At 45.7% G+C, this 24,529-nt stretch overlaps 1 protein-coding gene across 5 annotated transcripts in view; it reads left to right on the top strand.

The window, feature by feature from the left end:
* The window catches only part of AGPAT4 (1-acylglycerol-3-phosphate O-acyltransferase 4), a 261,101-nt gene that overhangs the window by 228,344 nt on the left and 8,228 nt on the right, over window positions 1–24,529 (top strand). For all 5 annotated transcript variants that reach the window (XM_068231746.1, XM_068231747.1, XM_068231744.1 and 2 more), the window contains 2 exons: window positions 12,529–12,631; window positions 23,932–24,007. In XM_068231746.1, the coding sequence (XP_068087847.1) occupies window positions 12,529–12,631; window positions 23,932–24,007 (179 nt within the window). The remainder of the gene's footprint in view (window positions 1–12,528; window positions 12,632–23,931; window positions 24,008–24,529) is intronic.

Below are 24,529 nucleotides of genomic sequence, written 5' to 3'. Positions count from 1 at the left end.
GTAAACCTGAGTGAAACCAGGTGGGGTTCTGATCAAATAAATCCTATGTTGTCCAAAAGTGCAAAGAAGGACCAGATATAGAAACTGTATTCGGAGATGAAATAATCTGATGACCAAAGGAGGATAGAGGAGAGGCAAACAGAAGAACCCACCGTGAGCAGGTGTGAAGTGATTGGCTTGCTCAGGGCCATCATGATTCACCATCTGAGTGGCTTCTTCTGGGCATTGGGTTGGTGCCCGGAAGAAGCCGCCCAAACGGAGAATCGCGCCGTGACATCATGATGTAGGATTATCCATTTTTTTGTGTATGTGCAATTATCTCTTGTTTAAGCAACTTAAGGTGCTTGCACACACACAAGAATTGTCGACAACAGGGATCGGGATTTGATCCCTCGGGCAGCAGTTTTGGGTCAAATGCATGCCAAAAAGACGTGTAGTGTTGCTATGGAGGGGAGAAGAGGGACGCCACTGCAATGGAGTAGCTTTAAATAGGTGGGGTCGGGAGGAGGGCAATATGATCCCCTAAGACAATCAGGCACTCCAGATCTTTTGCCAGTGCATTAAGGCTCATACCCACCTCGTGAAACCTAACATAAAGCCTAACTTTTACCTTGAGTTAGTGTTTGTACAGCATTGCGGCCTGTATTTGTCTCACTAACAATACACTAGCTGCCACCTAGTGGTGTTTCAGTAGTATCTTAACCACTTTACCCCCGCGCGTACGTATTTCTCCGCCCCTTTTTCCATCCTTTAAAAACCAGGGACGGAGAAACACGTACTTTCCGCGTTCCCGACGCTGTCCGCGCTCCCGCTCGTAAACACGCCGCCCGCCGCTAGTAAAACCGCCGCCGCCCGCTCGCCCGGAGATCAATGAACGGGAAAATCCATTCCCGTTCGTTGATCTAAGCCCCACAATGACCCGCTGCTCTCCTATGGGCAGCGCGATCATTGTGAGAAGAAACTCACGTGTCCAGCCTCCTTATTCTTCCTCCAAGCTTCCGGAAGGAGGCTTGGAGGTCGCAATAAAGCAAAAAGTTACTGTGGCCATCTTGTGGCCAAATAGTAAACTACACCCTACACATTTTTCACATAGAAATAAATGACTTTTACACAAAAAATTAACTCATTACCTCCCACACTCCCCATTTTTTTTTTTTTTGTAATTAAAAAAAAATTCAAAAATTTACAATTAAAAAAAATACATAATTAGTTACCTTAGGGACTGAACTTTTTAAATATTTAAGTCAAGAGGGTATAACACTGTTACTTTATAAACTATGGGCTTGTAATTAGGGATGGACGCAAAACTGAAAAAAATGCACCTTTATTTCCAAATGAAATATTGGCGCCAAACATTGTGATAGGGACATAATTTAAACGGTTTTATAACCGGGACAAAAGGGCACATAAATTTCATGGGTTTTAATTACAGTAGCATGCATTATTTAAAAACTATAATGGCCGAAAACTGAAAAATAATTTTTTTTTTCCCCACATTTTTCCTATTTTCCCATTAAAACACATTTAGAAAAAAATAATTCTTGGCATAATGTCCCACCTAAAGAAAGCCTAATTGGTGGCGGAAAAAACAAGATATAGTTCATTTCATTGCGATAAGTAATGATAAAGTTATAGACGAATGAATGGAAGGAGCGCTGAAAGGTGAAAATTGCTCTGGTGGTCAGGGGGTAAAACCCCTCAGTGGTGAAGTGGTTAATATATCCAGAAATCCTACAAGATTAACTATTAGTTATGGTTAGATCCTGTTTGTCAGAGAGAATTTATGCAACTATCACAGTTAAGACTATAAACTTCCCGGTAGGCACATCATACTGTTATTTTAGGTGCCTTCTTGTACACCTTCATTTAGAAAGTCTTGTTTAAAAAAAAAGAATAAAATAAATAAATATATATATATATATATATATATATATACAGGGCCGGGCCGAGGCATAGGCTGGAGAGGCTCCAGCCTCAGGGCGCAGTGTAGGAGGGGGAGCACAATTCATTCAGCTGTCATTCCTAATTGTGTTTGAAGCAGAAAGAAATAAGAAAAAGGGATACATAGCAGTGACTGCAAGCCAGATAACTAGATATTAAGGTGTTGGGGAGGTTGTGGGCCCTGTAGCCCTCTTAGTGTAATAGCAATCAGTGTGTGACGGCTGGAGTGGGAGGGATGGAGGGGCGCACTTTGGTGTCTCAGCCTTGGGTGCTGGAGGACCTTGTCCCGCCTCTGTATATATATATATATATATGTATATATATAATATATTGTGACAGTGGCAGAGAAAGAGAGTTGTGGAAAGTAATAGATGGTGTATATACATGTCCTAGATTTCTTTCATCTGCAATGCCATGCTAAATCCAGAAGCCAGACTCTACCAAAGGCCTACAATCTAAATGTATAAGGGATGGTTCACACTTGGAGATTCTTCAGCGCTTTTCTGATCTCTGGCGATCAGCAAAGCACTGCTACTAATGCATTCCTGTGGATGCATTCACACTGCAGTGTTTGCGATGTCGATCAATCGCAAACACGCGGGGGCGATTGCACTGTGATTCTTGTTCTATTGAATGTGAATCACAAGCGCAAATCGCGCTGAATGGTGAGATTTTGGCTCCTTTCCGCAATCACAGAGCTGATCGCGGACTAGCAGCTCTCCAACCCGAGCGTGAACTAGCCCTAAAATAGATTAAAGCAAAAACAAGAATAGATAAGATAGGAACCATAAAGTTGGTGACTCTGGTCTTAACATCTGCACATGAGACAAACTGGGTCTTCCAAGATCTGGTCATTGTCTTTTGCTGCTATACAAATAAAGTTGAGAAGTCTTTGCTGGTACTTATTATTATTTTGCCTTGATGAAATACTTCAGAACATTACATCATCTGCTTTTTAGTTGCCTTGAAATTCACAAATATTCATAATCCTGACATTCCTGCAACTGCATGTATTCAATGCTGTCATTGAGGTTAGTTCATTACAGTACTTCCAAAACAAATACAGGGAGTGCAGAATTATTAGGCAAATGAGTATTTTGACCACATCATCCTCTTTATGCATGTTGTCTTACTCCAAGCTGTATAGACTCGAAAGCCTACTACCAATTAAGCATATTAGGTGATGTGCATCTCTGTAATGAGAAGGGGTGTGGTCTAATGACATCAACACCCTATATCAAGTGTGCATAACTATTAGGCAACTTCCTTTCCTTTGGCAAAATGGATCAAAAGAAGGACTTGACAGGCTCATAAAAGTCAAAAATAGTGAGATATCTTGCAGAGGGATGCAGCACTCTAAGGCCCGGTTCACATTAGCGGCTGCTATCCGGAATCGCCGTGCCGGAGCCGGACCGCATGCGGACCGGACGAAACGGACGCACGGCATAGCAATGAAAGTCTATGCGACCGTTCACATGCGTCCGTTTCGTCCGGACCGGAGCCGGACCGGATCCGGACTCCGGCGTCCGTTCCAACATGCGCTATTTTTTGGTCCGGCTGGTCCGGCTGACGTATCCGGACCGGAGCCGGAATGTTGCATCCGGCCAATGGAAACCAATGAGAACCGGAGAGCGCACAACACACTGGCTATAAAAACCGGATGTTGTACCACACGTCCTATGCTGACTCTATGGTATGGTGGCCATTTTGGATGGGGACCACATGGCACCAGCGTTCACAGAGTGGAGCAGCAGTGACTTCATGCTGGAGCTCTTTGGCAGCAATATGGAGCAGGATCTGTCTGATAGCGAGGGGGTGAGGCCCTACACATCAGAAGACCTCATCCTACAGGTGCAGCAGGTACCAGCCCTGTGGGACAAGGGGGATGCGGACCACAGCAACATCAAAAAATGCAGAGGCCTGTGGAAAAAAATTGCCAAGCTGTATGTGGAGGACTTTGAGCACTTGAGCAAGAGACAGCAAGGCACAGAGGGTATGTTGACTAGAAGTTTTTTGGGGGGGGCTTGTGGTTTAAGCTTGTGATGTATTCCACTTTTGCTATGGATTTGTGTCACCCACGTGTTGCCCACCCACCCGTGGCCCACCCACCTGTTCCCCACCCACCTGTACCCCACCTGTGATGTATCCCACCCACCTGTACCCCACCTGTGATGTATCCCACCCACCTGTACCCCACCTGTGATGTATCCCACCCACCTGTACCCCACCTGTGATGTATCCCACCCACCTGTACCCCACCTGTGATGTATCCCACCCACCTGTACCCCACCTGTGATGTATCCCACCCACCTGTACCCCACCTGTGATGTATCCCACCCACCTGTACCCCACCTGTGATGTATCCCACCCACCTGTACCCCACCTGTGATGTATCCCACCCACCTGTACCCCACCTGTGATGTATCCCACCCACCTGTACCCCACCTGTGATGTATCCCACCCACCTGTACCCCACCTGTGATGTATCCCACCCACCTGTACCCCACCTGTGATGTACCCCACCTGTGCTGTATCCCACCCACCTGTGATGTATCCCACCCACCTGTACCCCACCTGTGATGTACCCCACCTGTGATGTACCCCACCTGTGATGTACCCCACCTGTGATGTATCCCACCCACCTGTACCCCACCTGTGATGTATCCCACCCACCTGTACCCCACCTGTGATGTATCCCACCCACCTGTACCCCACCTGTGATGTATCCCACCCACCTGTACCCCACCTGTGATGTATCCCACCCACCTGTACCCCACCCACCTGTATCCCACCTGTGATGTATCCCACCCACCTGTACCCCACCTGTGATGTATCCCACCCACCTGTACCCCACCTGTGATGTATCCCACCTGTGATGTATCCCACCCACCTGTACCCCACCTGTGATGTATCCCACCCACCTGTACCCCACCTGTGATGTATCCCACCCACCTGTACCCCACCTGTGATGTATCCCACCCACCTGTACCCCACCTGTGATGTATCCCACCCACCTGTACCCCACCTGTGATGTATCCCACCCACCTGTACCCCACCTGTGATGTACCCCACCTGTGCTGTATCCCACCCACCTGTGATGTATCCCACCCACCTGTGATGTATCCCACCCACCTGCGATGTACCCCACCTGTGCACATAAAACATACACAATGACCAATTATTAAACATCAATTTATTGTAAAAAATTAAGACATTTAAAATCACTTAAAAACTTGAAACTCCAAAATAAACACATTTCAACAAAACATATTAAAAACCAAACATTCACCCTCGTCCTGGTGGTGTGGTAAAATAAAGTCTCAGTTGGTCCCTGTTCCGCAGTGACACTACCCTTGGCCTGGTTGCATACCTCCGCAGGGGCATTAGTGGAAGCACATTCGGGGGTTCCAGAGTCTCTCTTTCCTCCTGCCGCACAAAGTTGTGGAGGATGCATGCTGCCTTCACCACGACAACTGCGTTGCCCGGTTTCAGCAGCATGGGCGTGTGGAACACCCTCCACTTTGACACCAGGATCCCAAATGTGCACTCCACCATTCTCCTTGCACGGCTCAACCGAGCATTGAAGTGTAGCTGGCTGGCATCAAGTCCCCTGTCTGGGTACGGACGCATTACATGGTCGGACAGGGCGAAGGCCTCGTCCCCCACAAACACATAGGGGTAGGCCGGTGCCCTTGTCCCAGGCCAGGGTCTGTCACGGGGGAGACGCAGTCTGCCTTCCTCCATCAGCCGGCAAAGGGTCGTACGCTGGAAAATTCCAGAGTCATTGGAACTACCGTACGACCCCACATCCACGTACACAAACTTGTAGTCCGCATCTGCCACTGCCATTAGAACAATGCTGAAGTATTTTTTATAGTTGAAATAATGGCTGCCACTCCCCACGGGTTTCTGAATCCGGATGTGTTTCCCATCCAGTGCGCCAACACAATTAGGAAACTTGCACTCGGTCCAGAAGCCCTGGGCGATCTCCTCCCATTTCGTGGTGTCCGGCACAGGCATGTATCTGGCCCTCAGTCGCGTCCAAAGGATCCTCGAAGTCATCACGACGATGCCTGCCACCGTGCTCTTCCCAATACGAAATGTGACATGTAGCGATGTATATGTTTGTCCAGTTGCGATGTACCTACAAGAGAAATAATTGAAATCAATTTTTCATGTCGTTACAGGAGAAAGGTTCAAGACAAGGTGGCGCAATATACGTGATGCATACGTGAAATGGCTACGGAAGAAAAAACTTGCCGAACGAAGTGGCAGTGGCGGGGGAAGGCGACAAAAAGACTACCAATTTGCCAAGCAATTGTCTTTCATCAATGCAAGCCTGGAACCTAGACTGTAAGTACCACTACTGTGGGCAGGAACTGAGAGCTCATTTACTACCATGACTTCGGCCATGTATTGCTATAAACTGGCCTCAATTCCCATGGCTAGCGAACTTTTCTCACAAGCTTTATCAAATGTTGGGTAGAAACGGTTGATAAAGTGTTTGCTAGTGTTTGCTAGCTCTGTGAATTGACGCCACATGCTGTTTGGCACACCAATAAATATTGTTTTTATCTACAGGACTGAAGACAATTTGGAGCAAGAGGAACCGACCCAGGAGGCACGGTTCAGCAGTGAGGAGAGCTTGGTGGATGATGACGTCGCCGATGTAACCTATTGCCCCGAGGAGAGGAGTAGGAGGAGGGAGTCCTTAATCCCAGCTCTCTCCTTTGATGATGACTTGGCAGAAGAGAGCTTGGATGTTGAGGTTGCAGGACCGAGTGTGGAAGAAGCTGCACCTCCACAATCGACCGCTATGGAAGCTCCAGGGGAACAAGAACAAAGTGAGGAGCACAGAGAGACTGCAGCACAACCAGCGCGCAGGGCAACCCCGACACAGGCCAGAGGACGGGAAGATGCTGCCACACCACCAGTGAGGACCACCACACCAGTGAGGCGTCGAGGTACCCTCCCCCCAACAAGGAGAGAGACAGAGTCCGAGATGTCCGGGGCTGTCTCCGGACTTCTCGGGATTCTTCAGAGCCACCAAACTCTCATAACCCGGCAGTTGCAAGATGAGGACAGGGGCCATATCATGGAGCAGTACAAGTCCCACATCACTTCACTGCAATGTGAGCTCGACGCTGTACATGGGCACTACAGGGACGAGCTTAAAATGATTCATGAGATGCACAGAGGAGAAATCGACCAACTGCGTGCGCAGCATCATCAGTCGGTGGGCCAGCTGCAGAACATGATGCAGCAAATGCATCAACAAAGCAAGGAACTACTGAAATTGCAGGCACACCCGTGTTTTCACACTGTGATGTCTCTAATACCATATTTGGAAAAGGTGCCTTCACAAAACCTGATGGCGTGCCATTCCAATTTGCTGGAGGTGATTAAACAGCACATGGACACGCCATTATTGCAACCACCAATTTTTAGACCCCCACAACCAACAGCGGTGCCCACCTGGCAATCATCACAGATGTACACCGGCTACAGAGGCAGTCAATATGGGCCACCGCTGTCAGGGTCCAGCTCATCCACGACCAGCACCCAAGAGAGTCCAGATTTCCAGGCAGCAACTCCCACCTTTTCTAGTAGTGGTGCCGATACAATTTGAAAAAAAAAGTCAAATTGTTCCTGGACATGCTCCTCTGAATACCTCCGATCCTCGGAGGAAGGATACCATCACAGGGCTTTTTAGCCCAACCTTTTCCCTGCCCCATCTCCTTCAACCAAGGTTCAGAGGTGTTCAGATGACCATGTCAGGGAACTTTTGGTTTTGCTGGACTTGAACTTTAGGGCCTGGTGTCCCCGAAAGACACTACCTGGGTCACAACCTTGTGCCTGTTGCACTGCACCTGTAGTCCTGCACCTGTGCCTTTGATTCCTCTTGTTCCTTACTTTGTTGTTCCTAATCACTTGCACAAGACCCTTGGAGCCATGGGTGAAGGACACCTTCACTGGTCGGTGAGAGGCCTAGCCTTTTCACTGACCTGTGTCCTTCATCCATGGCTCAGAGGGTCCTGTGCCAGTGGTTAGGTTTTAGAAGCACTAATAATTTAGGGCCTGGTGTCCCCGAAAGACACTACCTGGGTCACAACCTTGTGCCTGTTGCACTGCACCTGTAGTCCTGCACCGGTGCCTTTGATTCCTCTTGTTCCTTACTTTGTTGTTCCTAACCACTTGCACAAGACCCTTTGAACCATGGATGAAGGACACCTTGACTGGTCGGTGAGAGGCCTAGCCTTTTCACTGACCTGTGTCCTTCACCCATGGCTCAGAGGGTCCTGTGCCAGTGGTTAGGTTTTTAAAGCACTTCAATTTTAGGGCCTGGTGTCCCCGAAAGACACTACCTGGGTCACAACCTTGTGCCTGTTGCACTGCACCTGTAGTCCTGCTCCTCTGCCATCGGTTCCTCTTGCTCCTCACTTTGTTGTTCCTAACCACTTGCACAAGACCCTTTGAACCATGGATGAAGGACACCTTGACTGGTCGGTGAGAGGCCTAGCCTTTTCACTGACCTGTGTCCTTCACCCATGGCTCAGAGGGTCCTGTGCCAGTGGTTAGGTTTTTAAAGCACTTCAATTTTAGGGCCTGGTGTCCCCGAAAGACACTACCTGGGTCACAACCTTGTGCCTGTTGCACTGCACCTGTAGTCCTGCTCCTCTGCCATCGGTTCCTCTTGCTCCTCACTTTGTTCTTGTTCCTAACCACTTGCACAAGACCCTTTGAACCATGGATGAAGGACACCTTGACTGGTCGGTGAGAGGCCTAGCCTTTTCACTGACCTGTGTCCTTCACCCATGGCTCAGAGGGTCCTGTGCCAGTGGTTAGGTTTTTAAAGCACTTCAATTTTAGGGCCTGGTGTCCCCGAAAGACACTGCCTGGGTCACAACCTTGTGCCTGTTGCACTGCACCTGTAGTCATGCACCTCTGCCATCGGTTCCTCTTGCTCCTCACTTTGTTCTTGTTCCTAACCACTTGCACAAGACCCTTTGAACCATGGATGAAGGACACCTTGACTGGTCGGTGAGAGGCCTAGCCTTTTCACTGACCTGTGTCCTTCACCCATGGCTCAGAGGGTCCTGTGCCAGTGGTTAGGTTTTTAAAGCACTTCAATTTTAGGGCCTGGTGTCCCCGAAAGACACTACCTGGGTCACAACCTTGTGCCTGTTGCACTGCACCTGTAGTCCTGCTCCTCTGCCATCGGTTCCTCTTGCTCCTCACTTTGTTCTTGTTCCTAACCACTTGCACAAGACCCTTTGAACCATGGATGAAGGACACCTTGACTGGTCGGTGAGAGGCCTAGCCTTTTCACTGACCTGTGTCCTTCACCCATGGCTCAGAGGGTCCTGTGCCAGTGGTTAGGTTTTTAAAGCACTTCAATTTTAGGGCCTGGTGTCCCCGAAAGACACTGCCTGGGTCACAACCTTGTGCCTGTTGCACTGCACCTGTAGTCATGCACCTCTGCCATCGATTCCTCTTGCTCCTCACTTTGTTCTTGTTCCTAACCACTTGCACAAGACCCTTTGAACCATGGATGAAGGACACCTTGACTGGTCGGTGAGAGGCCTAGCCTTTTCACTGACCTGTGTCCTTCACCCATGGCTCAGAGGGTCCTGTGCCAGTGGTTAGGTTTTTAAAGCACTTCAATTTTAGGGCCTGGTGTCCCCGAAAGACACTACCTGGGTCACAACCTTGTGCCTGTTGCACTGCACCTGTAGTCCTGCTCCTCTGCCATCGGTTCCTCTTGCTCCTCACTTTGTTCTTGTTCCTAACCACTTGCACAAGACCCTTTGAACCATGGATGAAGGACACCTTGACTGGTCGGTGAGAGGCCTAGCCTTTTCACTGACCTGTGTCCTTCACCCATGGCTCAGAGGGTCCTGTGCCAGTGGTTAGGTTTTTAAAGCACTTCAATTTTAGGGCCTGGTGTCCCCGAAAGACACTGCCTGGGTCACAACCTTGTGCCTGTTGCACTGCACCTGTAGTCATGCACCTCTGCCATCGGTTCCTCTTGCTCCTCACTTTGTTCTTGTTCCTAACCACTTGCACAAGACCCTTTGAACCATGGATGAAGGACACCTTGACTGGTCGGTGAGAGGCCTAGCCTTTTCACTGACCTGTGTCCTTCACCCATGGCTCAGAGGGTCCTGTGCCAGTGGTTAGGTTTTTAAAGCACTTCAATTTTAGGGCCTGGTGTCCCCGAAAGACACTGCCTGGGTCACAACCTTGTGCCTGTTGCACTGCACCTGTAGTCATGCACCTCTGCCATCGGTTCCTCTTGCTCCTCACTTTGTTCTTGTTCCTAACCACTTATCAATCAAGCGTTTCATTCAAAATAGTCAACAGGGTCGCAAGAAGCATGTGGAAAAACCAAGGCGCAAAATAACTGCCCATGAACTGAGAAAAGTCAAGCGTGCAGCTGCCAAGATTCCACTTGCCACCAGTTTGGCCATATTTCAGAGCTGCAACATCACTGGAGTGCCCAAAAGCACAAGGTGTGCAATACTCAGAGACATGGCTAAGGTAAGAAAGGCTGAAGGCCCTTTTCCACTTGCAGTCGCTAGCGTTCACACTGAATGCTAGCGATTGCCAAATCGCAATAACCGGCGATTCCCCGACGTTCGCGGCCACAATTTTGCTATGCTATGCACTGCATAGCAAAATCGCGGCAAAAGTCGCTCCACGACGAATCGCGGTAGTGGAAATTACCTACCACGATTCCTATGTTAAAAAGCAAACCGTAGCGATTGTAAAATGTTTTTGCGCTGGTGGAAAAGGGCCCTGAAAGACCGACCACCACTGAGCAAGACACACAAGCTGAAACGTCAAGACTGGGCCAAGAAATATCTCAAGACTGATTTTTCTAAGGTTTTATGGACTGATAAAATGAGAGTGAGTCTTGATGGGCCAGATGGATGGGCCCGTGGCTGGATTGGTAAAGGACAGAGAGCTCCAGTCTGACTCAGACGCCAGCAAGGTGGAGGTGGAGTACTGGTTTGGGCTGGTATCATCAAAGATGAGCTTGTGGGGCCTTTTCAGGTTGAGGATGGAGTCAAGCTCAACTCCCAGTCCTACTGCCAGTTTCTGTAAGACACCTTCTTCAAGCAGTGGTTCAGGAAGAAGTCTGCATCCTTCAAGAAAAACATGATTTTCAAGCAGGACAATGCTCCATCACACGCGTCCAAGTACTCCACAGCGTGGCTGGCAAGAAAGGGTATAAAAGAAGAAAAACTAATGACATGGCCTCCTTGTTCACCTGATCTGAACCCCATTGAGAACCTGTGGTCCATCATAAAATGTGAGATTTACAAGGAGGGAAAACAGTACACCTCTCTGAACAGTGTCTGGGAGGCTGTGGTTGCTGCTGCACGCAATGTTGATGGTGAACAGATCAAAACACTGACAGAATCCATGAATGGCAGGCGTTTGAGTGTCCTTGCAAAGAAAGGTGGCTATATCGGTCACTGATTTGTTTTTGTTTTGTTTTTGAATGTCAGAAATGTATATTTGTGAATGTTGAGATGTTATATTGGTTTCACTGGTAAAAATAAATAATTGAAATGGGTATATATTTGTTTTTTGTTAAGTTGCCTAATAATTATGCACAGTAATAGTCACCTGCACACACAGATATCCCCCTAAAATAGCTAAAACTAAAAACAAACTAAAAACTACTTTAACAAATATTCAGCTTTGATATTAATGAGTTTGGGTTAATTGAGAAGATGGTTATTCAATGATAAAATGATTCCTCCAAAATACAACTTGCCTAATAATTCTGCACTCCCTGTAGTAGTGTTATAAAAGTTTCTATGTCACATTTTGGCCACTTGCCTTGACCATTCAACTTATTTTTTCAATAATTATATTTTGTTAAGTTGTTCTATTTCTCTGTATGTATTATACATTGTATAGATTCTTTATTGTTAAAGTAATGAGTGATATGCATGTCTTCTATTATTTCGTCTCTAGAGGAATAGAGCATCTTGTGGGACTGCTTGAGGCAATAGTGGTTAATTTTTTTTCAGTCACTAACAGGGCTGTGGAGTTGAAGTCTGAGTTGGAGCAATTTTGGGTACTTGGAGTTGGAGTCGGAGGTTTCATAAACTTGGGAGTTGGAATCTGATGATTTTTGTACCAAATCCACAGCCCTGGTAAGTATTAGACTAAGGAGTCTGAGCTATTTTGGGTACCTGGAGTCGGAGTTGAAGTCAGTCTGTGGTTTCATAAACTGAGGAGTTGGAGTTGGAATCGGATGATTTTTGTACCGACTTCACAGCCCTGGTCACTAATACTGTAAATGAGTTTCAAATAAACTACAAGTTGATGCAAAATTATACACATTTTTTAATCTTTCCTCCACTTCGTCCGACGAGATCCATTTTCAAGCTGCAAACCTGTGCATAAAATTTGAATAATTATTTTTTTCCTTTTTTTAACATAAGAAATCCTACAGCAACTGGCTAGAGACCGGAATCAGAGGCACTCAATATCGCCATGATGTATACAAATCGGAAATATTTTTTTCTGTCTTAGATGACGCTCTTTGATTTTTTTTTTCCCCTACAGCATCTGCCGTATATGACTCTACATTGAACTTCAGAAGTAATGAAAATCCCACCTTACTTGGAGTATTAAATGGGAAGAAATACCATGCAGACCTTTATGTAAGGTAAAGATTTTTACAGTATACAAATGGACCATGGAGATGAAAAATGTCCTCTTCCTTACAGGCTAGTTGCATCAGGCCTAGTCTAGCTCTTTTTTGATGTGGCAGTACATTTTACTAGTTTAGTGAAGTTAGTGTACTTCTACATAATACAGTGTCTTGAAATAATATGCAATACTTACATTCTTGTATTTAGCTATATTTTAAAGTACAAATTCAAGCCTATGCTTTTGAATGCATTTTGTGTGGACTTTATAATTTGCAATGCGCAAAGTTTTTTGTGTCTTGTGCAAAAAAGGGGACAATGCAAATAATGGCTGGATACATTTTCTTTGAAAACACCAGTAGTCATAAAACCCACAAATCAGTGCACAAAGTATATAGCTGCTAGCAGCATGGGAGTTTCTTCTGCACAGAGCCATCACCTGACCCTGCCCACATCCTTCCCATGCTCCCTTCTGGGAAGCACAAAGATTTCTTCCCATTTGAGCGTTATTAATAATTTTTTATTGGCTGGCTGAGTTTTCAGATCTGTCTTCCTATGTGAATGATCATACAGATTATAGGTGATCTGAATGTCTGGACAGCTAGGGGAGAATAAGATGTATCAATATGCAGCAGCAATTATACAGTAATGCAACATGTTTCAAGCTGAAAAAGAAAGCACTTTCAATTTTTTGAGGAAGCCCATAAGGCTAAGAGGATGCTGGGATGCAGAGAAATGTGGTAGCAACAAGAGTTGTCACAAAGTTCCTGACCACAAGCAGGTAACAGATGATACTGTGGCATTCCTGTCCACAGGCAGAAGAGTATGTAATAACAGTGATCAATTAGCACAGAGTTCCTGACCAGTAGCAGGCAACTGGTGGTATTGTGATGTTCCTGTCCAGAAGCAGGCAACTTGTTGTATTTAGAATATCTGTCCGTGGATAGGCAGTTAGGGATTTTAAAGGATCAATAGTTGTTTGTAAGCCAAGCTTGGGCCCCAGTTTCTTGATAGATAAACGTAATGACACCATATGTACGGCTCAAACTTCCTGTCCAAAGGCAGGCACTTTTATGTCAAGAGAGTGTCAAGCTGTAATACTCAGTACAACATGAAACACAAGGTCTGGCAAGCAAAAGCGATCCAAAGTTCCTGTCCAGAAGCAGGCAACTGTAGTAATCACTATGATTGATTTGAATAGTTCAAATGGTGTCCACCTTTAGTATGTTGCATATCATAATCACAATCTTTGCATCATATGAAACAGATAAGGCATCCATAGGAGCAGATAATAGCTCAATATGAGTAATTTGTAAGCAGTCCCAATATGAGGCAATAAAGTAGGCCTCAACATAGATGATGAGAGCAAATTAATGGTGCTGTTATGGCTTACATGTCCTTATGTGGATGCCAGATGCCAAGCTTTTTCCATGAAGAGTGATGAGTATTGCTGCAATAGTAGCCTCCCCAGGCCGCCCAGACCTTGTCTACCGGTTTCGCCGAAATGTTCGGCTCATCAGGACACAGACCGCCAGGTATGTATGTCAGGAGCCGTCTCCATGCGCCTTAAATGGCGTCTACGTCGAGGAGGCCCAAGCCGCGTGACTTCCGTAGGTGCGGCTTCTGCGCTCCAGCGTGGTCCGTCCGGCCGGAACTGACGCGTGCACGCATGCCCAATGCGTACATTGCGCCGTTCCAGCCGGTAGCCTGGCAACAAAGGGAGCTGGGTCAGGGGCCGGCCAAGTCTAGCCGATCCCGCCCCTCTCCTTGCCAGGTTAAGTGCCGGGCATACGGCGAAGCAATGGAGCAGACACCTGAGAGAAACAAAAGGGAAAAAAAGGAACACATAGACATTGGGATGGGGGAGAAGGAAGGGAAGGAAAATAGAGCCAGCTCCAAAGGAACGCCCCTACCCGGCACAACGGACTCTTAACCCCCTTGGCGGTATGAAAAATACCGCCAGGGGGAAGCGCAACAGTTTTTTTTAATTTTTTTTTATCATGTAGCGAGCCGAGGGCTCGCTACATGATAGCCGCTACTCAGCGGCATCCCCCCGCCCGCTTCGATCGCCTTCGGCAATCACCGATCAGGAAATCCCGTTCAAAGAACGGGATTTCCTGGAGGGCTTCCCCCGTCGCCATGGCGACCAGGCGACGTCGGGACGTCATTGGGAGACCCGATCCACCCCTCGGCGCTGCCTGGCACTGATTGGCCAGGCAGCGCTCGGGGTCTGGGGGGGGGGGGCGCGCGCCGCACCGGATAGCGGCGATCGGGCGCGCGGCGGAGGCGATCGGGGTGCTGGCGCAGCTAGCAAAGTGCTAGCTGCGTCCAGCAAAAAAAAAATTAAGTAAATCGGCCCAGCAGGGCCTGAGCGGCACCCTCCGGCGGCTTACCCCGTGTCACACACGGGGTTACCGCTAAGGAGGTTAAAGGAGACTCAACCTGAAATGGTTAAACTATTACAAATCAAAATATCACATGAAACTTACGTCAATATAACAAAAAATCATAAACATATATAGTCAATAGAAACATCTCATATCAAAAGAACCAATTCAGCATGATAATACTATGAAGAAAAGTTTGCATATACATAAAACAAAGCTATAAAGCAAAAAAAAGCATAAAGAAGGACTGCTCAAGCATGTGAAAAGCAGTCCTAAGTATGGGATGCTGCGGACGGCCCCCCCCGCCCGACCTATAGGCCCCAAGAGCCGGCGGAGGGGGCATCAGGCCACCCACCTCCAAAGCCCGCCCCCCTAAAGGGGAACCCCCACTCAGCCCCCTCCCAACCCCCAGATCCACACAATCCCCCCTCGTAAAACTACTCTAATTGCTCAGAGAAAGTCTAAGAAAGGTAACAGCTTCCTCGAGACCGTCCCTCTCATCACTAAGTATAACAAACAACAGGACCAATTTTATAAAATTCTAAAGAGGCATTGGCATGTCCTCACCGATGATGTGAGGATACGCCAGTGTGTCTCAGATAAACCTAAATTGACATTTAGGAAGGCTCCTACCATTTCAAATAAGCTCACCAGAAGCCACTACCAGGGAGACCAACGTGGAGATTCATGCACTGATTGGGGGATCTACAGGTGTGGCTCCTGCAATCAGTGCCCTTATATCAAAGTGGGTCGACTTAATGTCTTCCCACATGTAAATCGGACTGTAAAAATTAGACACTTTATTAATTGTGCCACAGAGGGTGTCGTGTATGTACTTTGGTGCGTATGCGGCGCCTTCTATATAGGCAAAACGACCAGGAATTCACGTCGTTGTATCTATGAGCATGTCAATGATGTGGTGAGCCATAATTTTGGCTCCCCAGTCGCGAGACATGTCATAGCATGCGAATCAAACCCATCCAATAAAATCTCCTTCAGTGCTGTGGATAGGATACATCCACCCCTGAGAGGAGGTGATTCTGATAAGATCCTGACACAGTGTGAATGTCGTTGGATCTATAACCTTAAGGCTACGAAACCTCCAGGACTTAATGACAACTTAAAATATGCTCCCTTTCTGTGAAATCACATATTCCTACATTTTTACGAGGGGGGATTGTGTGGATCTGGGGGTTGGGAGGGGGCTGAGTGGGGGTTCCCCTTTAGGGGGGCGGGCTTTGGAGGTGGGTGGCCTGATGCACCCTCCGCCGGCTCTTGGGGCCTATAGGTCGGGCTGGGGGGCCGTCCGCAGCATCCCATACTTAGGACTGCTTTTCACATGCTTGAGCAGTCCTTCTTTATGCTTTTTTTGCTTTATAGCTTTGTTTTATGTATATGCAAACTTTTCTTCATAGTATTATCATGCTGAATTGGTTCTTTTGATATGAGATGTTTCTATTGACTATATATGTTTATGATTTTTTTGTTATATTGACGTAAGTTTCATGTGATATTTTGATTTGTAATAGTTTAACCATTTCAGGTTGAGTCTCCTTTAAGAGTCCGTTGTGCCGGGTAGGGGCGTTACTTTGGAGCTGGCTCTATTTTCCTTCCCTTCCTTCTCCCCCATCCCAATGTCTATGTGTTCCTTTTTTTCCCTTTTGTTTCTCTCAGGTGTCTGCTCCATTGCTTCGCCGTATGCCCGGCACTTAACCTGGCAAGGAGAGGGGCGGGATCGGCTAGACTTGGCCGGTCCCTGACCCAGCTCCCTTTGTTGCCAGGCTACCGGCTGGAACGGCGCAATGTACGCATTGGGCATGCGTGCACGCGTCAGTTCCGGCCGGACGGACCACGCTGGAGCGCAGAAGCCGCACCTACGGAAGTCACGCGGCTTGGGCCTCCTCGACGTAGACGCCATTTAAGGCGCATGGAGACGGCTCCTGACATACATACCTGGCGGTCTGTGTCCTGATGAGCCGAACATTTCGGCGAAACCGGTAGACAAGGTCTGGGCGGCCTGGGGAGGCTACTATTGCAGCAATACGCATCACTCTTCATGGAAAAAGCTTGGCATCTGGCATCCACATAAGGACATGTAAGCCATAACAGCACCATTAATTTGCTCTCATCATCTATGTTGAGGCCTACTTTATTGCCTCATATTGGGACTGCTTACAAATTACTCATATTGAGCTATTGTCTGCTCCTATGGATGCCTTATCTGTTTCATATGATGCAAAGATTGTGATTATGATATGCAACATACTAAAGGTGGACACCATTTGAACTATTCAAATCAATCATAGTGATTACTACAGTTGCCTGCTTCTGGACAGGAACTTTGGATCGCTTTTGCTTGCCAAACCTTGTGTTTCATGTTGTACTGAGTATTACAGCTTGACACTCTCTTGACATAAAAGTGCCTGCCTTTGGACAGGAAGTTTGAGCCGTACATCTGGTGTCATTACGTTTATCTATCAAGAAACTGGGGCCCAAGCTTGGCTTACAAACAACTATTGATCCTTTAAAATCCCTAACTGCCTATCCACGGACAGATATTCTAAATACAACAAGTTGCCTGCTTCTGGACAGGAACATCACAATACCACCAGTTGCCTGCTACTGGTCAGGAACTCTGTGCTAATTGATCACTGTTATTACATACTCTTCTGCCTGTGGACAGGAATGCCACAGTATCATTTGTTACCTGCTTGTGGTCAGGAACTTTGTGACAACTCTTGTTGCTACCACATTTCTCTGCATCCCAGCATCCTCTTAGCCTTATGGGCTTCCTCAAAAAATTGAAAGTGCTTTCTTTTTCAGCTTGAAACATGTTGCATTACTGTATAATTGCTGCTGCATATTGATACATCTTATTCTCCCCTAGCTGTCCAGACATTCAGATCACCTATAATCTTTATGATCAATATTAACTTTTTTAATTGTACTAATAAATGCTAATTTTTACTCATATCTTTGTGTTTATGACTCAATGAAGTGAGACCTGGGTGCAGATGGGTTCTGCTTTCCTTTTCCTAAATTCTTTAACCCAGTCACTCTGAGTCATATTTATCGGTGTTTACTATATGTTTATAGGAGTGGTCTGGTGTTGGTTGAGCTGCACATTTATACATATTTCCTATGTGAATGTACAATGCAGCTTGGATAAACTGAATAGTGAGCCATTGGAATTCTTCCCCCAAACCAATAATCACCCACATAAGGTATTAAAGTGAACCCAAAGTGATCTGTCCTCCTACTCCTAAAAATTACCTTTTTTTTTGGATATACCGTGTTTTCATTTTATGTTTAAACAATTACAAAGTAGATTGAATGTTTTATTGTTTCTGTTCAATGGCAGTCTATTAAGAGTACCAGAGTTAAAATACATGAACTAATAACCCTTTTCTATCTCTCCCTTGCCCTCAGAAGTTGAATTCTGTCAGGAAAATCTTTATGGCTGTAATTTGCTTATCAATCATGTTTACTATATTAACGACTATACATAGCGACAAGAGAGAAGCAGTCACTTCCATGTCTGAAAATTCACTCTTCCAGGGAGCAAAAGAAAAAAAAAAGAAAAACAGTCTGGTTATTAATATATATTGCACAGTACATACACATGTTTATTTCATCATGTCACATGTCGCCTTGGGTACACTTTAAGGGGGGAGCTTGGAGGGAGCACCAGCAGGTCTTTCACTGTAAACACAGAACTGACCACCTGACTCTGTCCATCTCATCTGCTGCTGAAAGACTAACTCTTTGTGGGCAGCACAACTATGCAAAGTCAATTGTCATTTCCCATCTAGTTCCTACCTGATCAGTGTGTAATAACCCATTTACCCTTCCCTGAACCTCCCTAATGCATATATATAAAAAATGTTGGTAGTGAGAAATAGTTTCCAATTGCAGGTAGGCTGGTGAGAGGTATAAACGCAGTGGGGAGTGTGATTAACATTGAATGCAGTTTGGTTGCGTTGCAGTGCGGCAATCGCACAGCACCGTGTGTAGTGGAAACGGGCCCTTCCTGTGCTTCCCAGAATGGAGCATAGGAAGGATGTGGGCAGGGTCAGGTGATGGCTCTGTGCAGAGGAAGAAACTTCCATGCTGCTAGCAGCTATATACTTTGTGCACTGATTTGTGGGTTTTATGACTACTGGTGTTTTCAAAGAAAATTTCTCCAGCCGTTAATTGCATTGCCCCTTTTTCACCTATTCACATAATAAAACAAATTCAGGGGCGTAATCATGGGTTCTAAATATAATTACAATAACAACAACAACAACAAATAACATTTGTAAAGCGATTTTCTCCCTTAGGACTCAAAGCGCATAAGCATGGCTCAGACCATCGTGAAACAGAGGAAGAATTTTATAAGTCCGGAAATGCCAGGCTAAACAGGTGGCTTTTCAGTCTGGATTTGAATAGCTCCAGGGATGGTGCTGTCTTTACTGGGTGTGGCAGGGAGTTCCAAAGAGTAGGGGCAGCATGACAGAAGGCTCTATCTCCAGATTTTTTGAGGTGCACTCTGGGAGTGACCAAGTTTATAGAACTTGCTGATCTGAGGTTGTGAGAGGTGTGGTGCAGATTCAGCAAGTCCTTCATGTATCCAGGGCCCAGATTGTGCAGGGATTTGAATGTCATCAGTCCAATCTTGAAGAGTATTCTCCATTCTACTGGTAGCCAGTGCAGTGAGCGAAGGATCGGTGTAATGTGACAGTGGCGAGGCTGGTTTGTTAGCAATCTGGCAGCAGCATTCTGCACTAATTGCAGGCGACGCAGGTCCTTTTTGGGGAGGCCAGCATAAAGGGCATTGCAGTAGTCCAGCTGTGATGTGATGAAGGCGTGAACTAGGGTTGGAAGATCCTCTGGGGGAATCAGATGTTTAATCTTTGCAATGTTCTTCAGATGAAAGTAGGAAGATTTAACTACAGATGAAATTTGTTTTCTGAAACTCAAATCCCCATCGATTAGTATGCCAAGGCTGGAGCTGTTTATGTCTGAATTCCCAATCCTGATTGGTGTTGCTTTAGGATAGAGCTGTTTTGATGGCGAGCATTGGCTTTGGACAAACAGGAACTCAGTTTTGTCAGCATTCAGTTTCAACCAGTTATCATTCATCCATGCCTGTAGCTCAGCTAAGCAAGAGTTTATTTTTGGAGTAGGGTCTGTTCCACCAGGTTTTAAGGCCAGGTAAAGCTGTGTGTCATCGGCGTAGCAGTGGTACGTCAGGTCATGTCGTTGGATAAGTGTACCAAGTGGCAACATGTAGATTGTAAACAGCAGAGGGGATAGGATTGATCCTTGTGGCACTCCGAATTGTAGAGGTGCAGGTTTGGACATTATAGGTCCTAGGGATACTCTCTGTGTTCTGTCAGTCAGGAATGATCTGAACCATTGGAGGACTGATCCACTGATGCCACAGTACTCCTGCAGTCTGTTAAGCAGGATTTCATGGTCAACTGTATCAAAAGCCGCTGAGAGATCCAACAGGATTAGGATGGAACATTCCCCTCTGTCCCTTGCCATGAGCAGATCGTTGCAGACTTGCATGAGGGCTGTTTCACAGCTGTGGTGTTTCTTAAAGCCAGATTGTAGAGGGTCCAGGATGTTGTTTACTGACAGCCTGGTTTCAAGTAGCAGATAGACAGCCTTTTCAATAGCACTTCACATTAAACTTATTAATTATTGCAAGCATTAAGAACAATAATTTTTTTGTAACCAGCAGAGTCAGTTACATGATTGCTCCAAGACCTAATCCTCCATTTAACAGAGCACCAATGATGAGCTCTGGGTCATTCCCAAATTGCTAGCTCCACCGTGTTAGTTTGGACTCTCGCCATCATAGGATGGGTTCAGAGGAAGTGACTATCTCCCCTGCCCTGCTGTAAAATCTACAGATCTAGCATAGGGTATATTCCCAAGGCTTCCTGATTGAGAAGCTGAGGTCCATCTTTCTGACCATGTCAGGAAGTGGCATTGATATGTCATGTGACTCCTGTTTAAATACACATAGAATTTGTCTCATTACATTCTAGTTGTGTATTGAAGCCAGACATGTGCTGGTGTGGGTTATAAAGATTTATTTCCCTATCTGGAATTTCACTGTAAGCTCTAATTTATGTGATGCTGAAGTAAGAAGCCATTGCTTTGTGTACGGAGAGAAGTATGCCAGTGTCAAGGTGTTACCTTTGCATTATGATTCTGTCCTAGTTTTGTATCAAAACAAGCTTTTAGGGCTGGTGCACACCGAGCGGCTTTTTGGGCGTTTTCAGATCCGCTTGCGGCTGCGGATCTGCTTGGTCAATGTATCTCAATGGGGTGGTGCACACCAGAGCGGCAGGCGTTTTGCAGAAACGAAAAATGCCTGGGTGAGGCATTTTTTGGATTTCGGATGCGTTTCTGCCTCAATATTAAGTATAGGAAAAACGCAAACCGCTCTGAAAAACGCCTGTTCAGAGCGGTTTTGCAGGCGTTTTTGTTACAGAAGCTGTTCAGTAACAGCTTTACTGTAACAATATATGAAATCTACTATACTGAAAACCGCAGCAGCAATCCGCAAAACGCTAGCAAAACGCCTCATAAAAATAAAAAAAAGCGTTTAAAAATCTGCTAGCGTTTTGCGGATCTGCTTGCGGTTTTTGGTGTGCACCAGCCCTTAGGGCTGGTGCACACCGAGCGGCTTTTTCAGCGTTTCTGCAGCCACTTGCGGCTGCGGATCCGCTTGGTCAATGTATCTCAATGGGGTGGTGCACACCAGAGCGGGAGGCATTTTGCAGAAACGAAAAATGCCTGGGTGAGGCATTTTTTGGATTGTGGATGCGTTTCTGCCTCAATGTTAAGTATAGGAAAAACGCAAACCGCTCTGAAAAACGGCACTTCAGAGCGGTTTTGCAGGCGTTTTTTGTTACAGTAGCTGTTCAGTAACAGCTTTACTGTAACAATACAGGAAATCTACTACACCAAAACCGCTAGACAAAACCGCAAAACGCTAGCTGAAACGCTACAGAAAAAGAAGAAAAAGCGTTTCAAAATCTGCTAGCATTTTGCGGATCTGCTAGCGGTTTTTGGTGTGCACTGGGCCTTACTTCTGGTATGTAAATTAAATACACTGAAGGCAGCTGAGAAAAAGGCTGAAGGCTCCTGCAATTGGCACTGCTGAAATGTACACATCTAAAACAATATCCTAGTGTAGTATGGACAGTATTGGCACAATATTTAGGGAAGTTAGTTTGTGAGTATGGTTTGTGGATGATTTACAGGTTAGTGCTTGGAATATGGAGGATAGGTTAGTGTTATGGGAAACCTTTTTTTCTGCATAAATGGATGTGAAAACTCCCTGCCCAGTTCATTAAATCACAAATAAACACCCGTGTGGGGAGTTTATTAAAGTTTGCCATCTCCATATAATAGTTATGTATGTCACATTGTCACATGCAGAGTTTCTTTTTCTTTTGGTGATTGTGTCCAAAAGGGAACACATTCAAGGTATAGGGGTTGATTCACTAAACCGTGCTAACTCCTAGCATGGCCGTGCTACTGTTTTGCGTGCGTTATAATGCGCATAACGCTTTCCACGCATTAACGCAAATTTCTACGTGCGAAAATTCCTGATTTGGGAGTGAAAATTCACGGTTGTGTCGAAAACCGTTATGCGTGTTATAACGCACGCAAAACGCTAGCGCGGTCGTGCTTTGAGTTAGCACGGTTTAGCGAATCAACTCCATGGTCTCTAATGTGTCATATAAAAAGCCCAAATTAAATCTCTTTCCCTTGCCTCTTACAGTACTGTTCCAGTAAGAATTGTGCTAGCTTTAGAAGCTGTAGATTGGTGTTACATGCTGTTATTGAATCTGCAATGAACCAGGATCTCTCTCCATCACTGATTTATCTTACTTCGCACCTATCTCTTAAATTATACCTGGATAGTTTTTAACCCACAAGAGAATAACCTTGCACTTATCCCCATTAAATATCATCTGCCATGTAACAGCCCATTTAGTTTGTCTAGGTCACCTTGCAAACTAGAGACATTACATGGATTGCATTACACTGCAGAACATTGTGCCATCTGCAAATGCACAGACAAGACCAGTACTTTTCATTGCAACTTCCATGTAATTTTGAAACAAAAAAATGAAGCTCACAGAGCCAAACCTCTCTTGCTAAATGCTCTATTTTTTCATGGAGAATCCATAAGACACTGATGTCCTTTCTTGGTATCGACATTATTTGTCTAGTCTCTATTGGACCAAGCAAATGCTAAAAATATAGAGCTTGTGAAAGGATCTAGATTAAACTCCCCAGTCCTCCAACCTAGAAATGATTACTCTAATCATTGCCTGGAGAAATTAAAGCGGACCCGAACTCTTGCACAGCACAAAATGAAAAGACTTTATTCCTCATATAGTTACTGAAGAAATTCCTTTCTCTGTGTTCTGTGTTTGCTTATGCTGGGTACACACTATGAGATTTTATGGTCGATTTACTGTCAGATTGATTATTTCCAACATGTCCGATTTACTTTTCGATCGATTTCCGAGCATTTTCAGATCGATTTCCGTTAAACTTAATCGGAAATCGATCGGAAAATGCTCGGAAATCGATCAGAAAGCTAAGCGGACACATTGGAAATAATCGATCTGACAGTAAATCTACCATAAAATCTCATAGTGTGTATCCAGCATTAGGCAGATAAACATGTACAATTACTTCTTATCAGTATCTGTGAATAGACTGCAGGAGAGCTCTGCTGAGGCAGCTCTCCATAGAGTAAACACTGAGACTGAACCCTTTCGGGGCTCGCTGCAATAGTGCAACCAAGTAAAAGTCAGGGGTTTTAGAACAGAGAGGAAATTTTGAGTTTAGTTCTATTTGAAACTGAAATATTAATTTTGTATAGTAATTTAAACTTCCCATTTCTTCAGACGAATTCCTTTGGAAGAAATACCAGAAGATGAACAAGAATGTGCCAGTTGGCTTCACAAGCTCTATCAAGAAAAGGCTAGTATATTATGTGATGTGGCTTAAATTGTAATGCACTTTGTAGTATGTCTTAACTAAACTTACTTAAAATGGGGTTGTAGCCAATAATGCAGTAAATGAAAGTAAGTCCTATTTTCAGATAGAATAGCAGCAGAGCTGTGTGTATGAAAAAACTGACCAATATATCTGCTGCTGCTGCTGGATGCTCTGCCTTGCCATGGTGCTTCCTTGGAATATTACTGTGCCATCGCTCAACTCCCTGTGTAAAGAATTGCACTTACCAGAGCCCAAGAAACTATTGTTCCTGGCAGAAGCAGCCCAGAAGATTTTCAACACAGCCAACAATGCTACTTGTATGGTGGATGCTGACATTGTGTTTAACTTCTAAACGACCGCGTCACACCGATGGGCTTGATTGCAGTGGCAGCCCAGGGCCTCTTAACGCCAATTGGTGTCCAGTCCTGGGGTGGCGATTTGCAGGAGATCGCGTGCGTATCTCCACTTAAATGACGGAGCTCCGCTCTTTTATCAGTCTCCCAG

This window comes from Hyperolius riggenbachi, chromosome 4 (genome assembly GCF_040937935.1).
Source record: "Hyperolius riggenbachi isolate aHypRig1 chromosome 4, aHypRig1.pri, whole genome shotgun sequence".
NCBI lineage: Eukaryota > Metazoa > Chordata > Amphibia > Anura > Hyperoliidae > Hyperolius > Hyperolius riggenbachi.
This window is presented reverse-complemented; position numbering and strand designations above follow the sequence as displayed.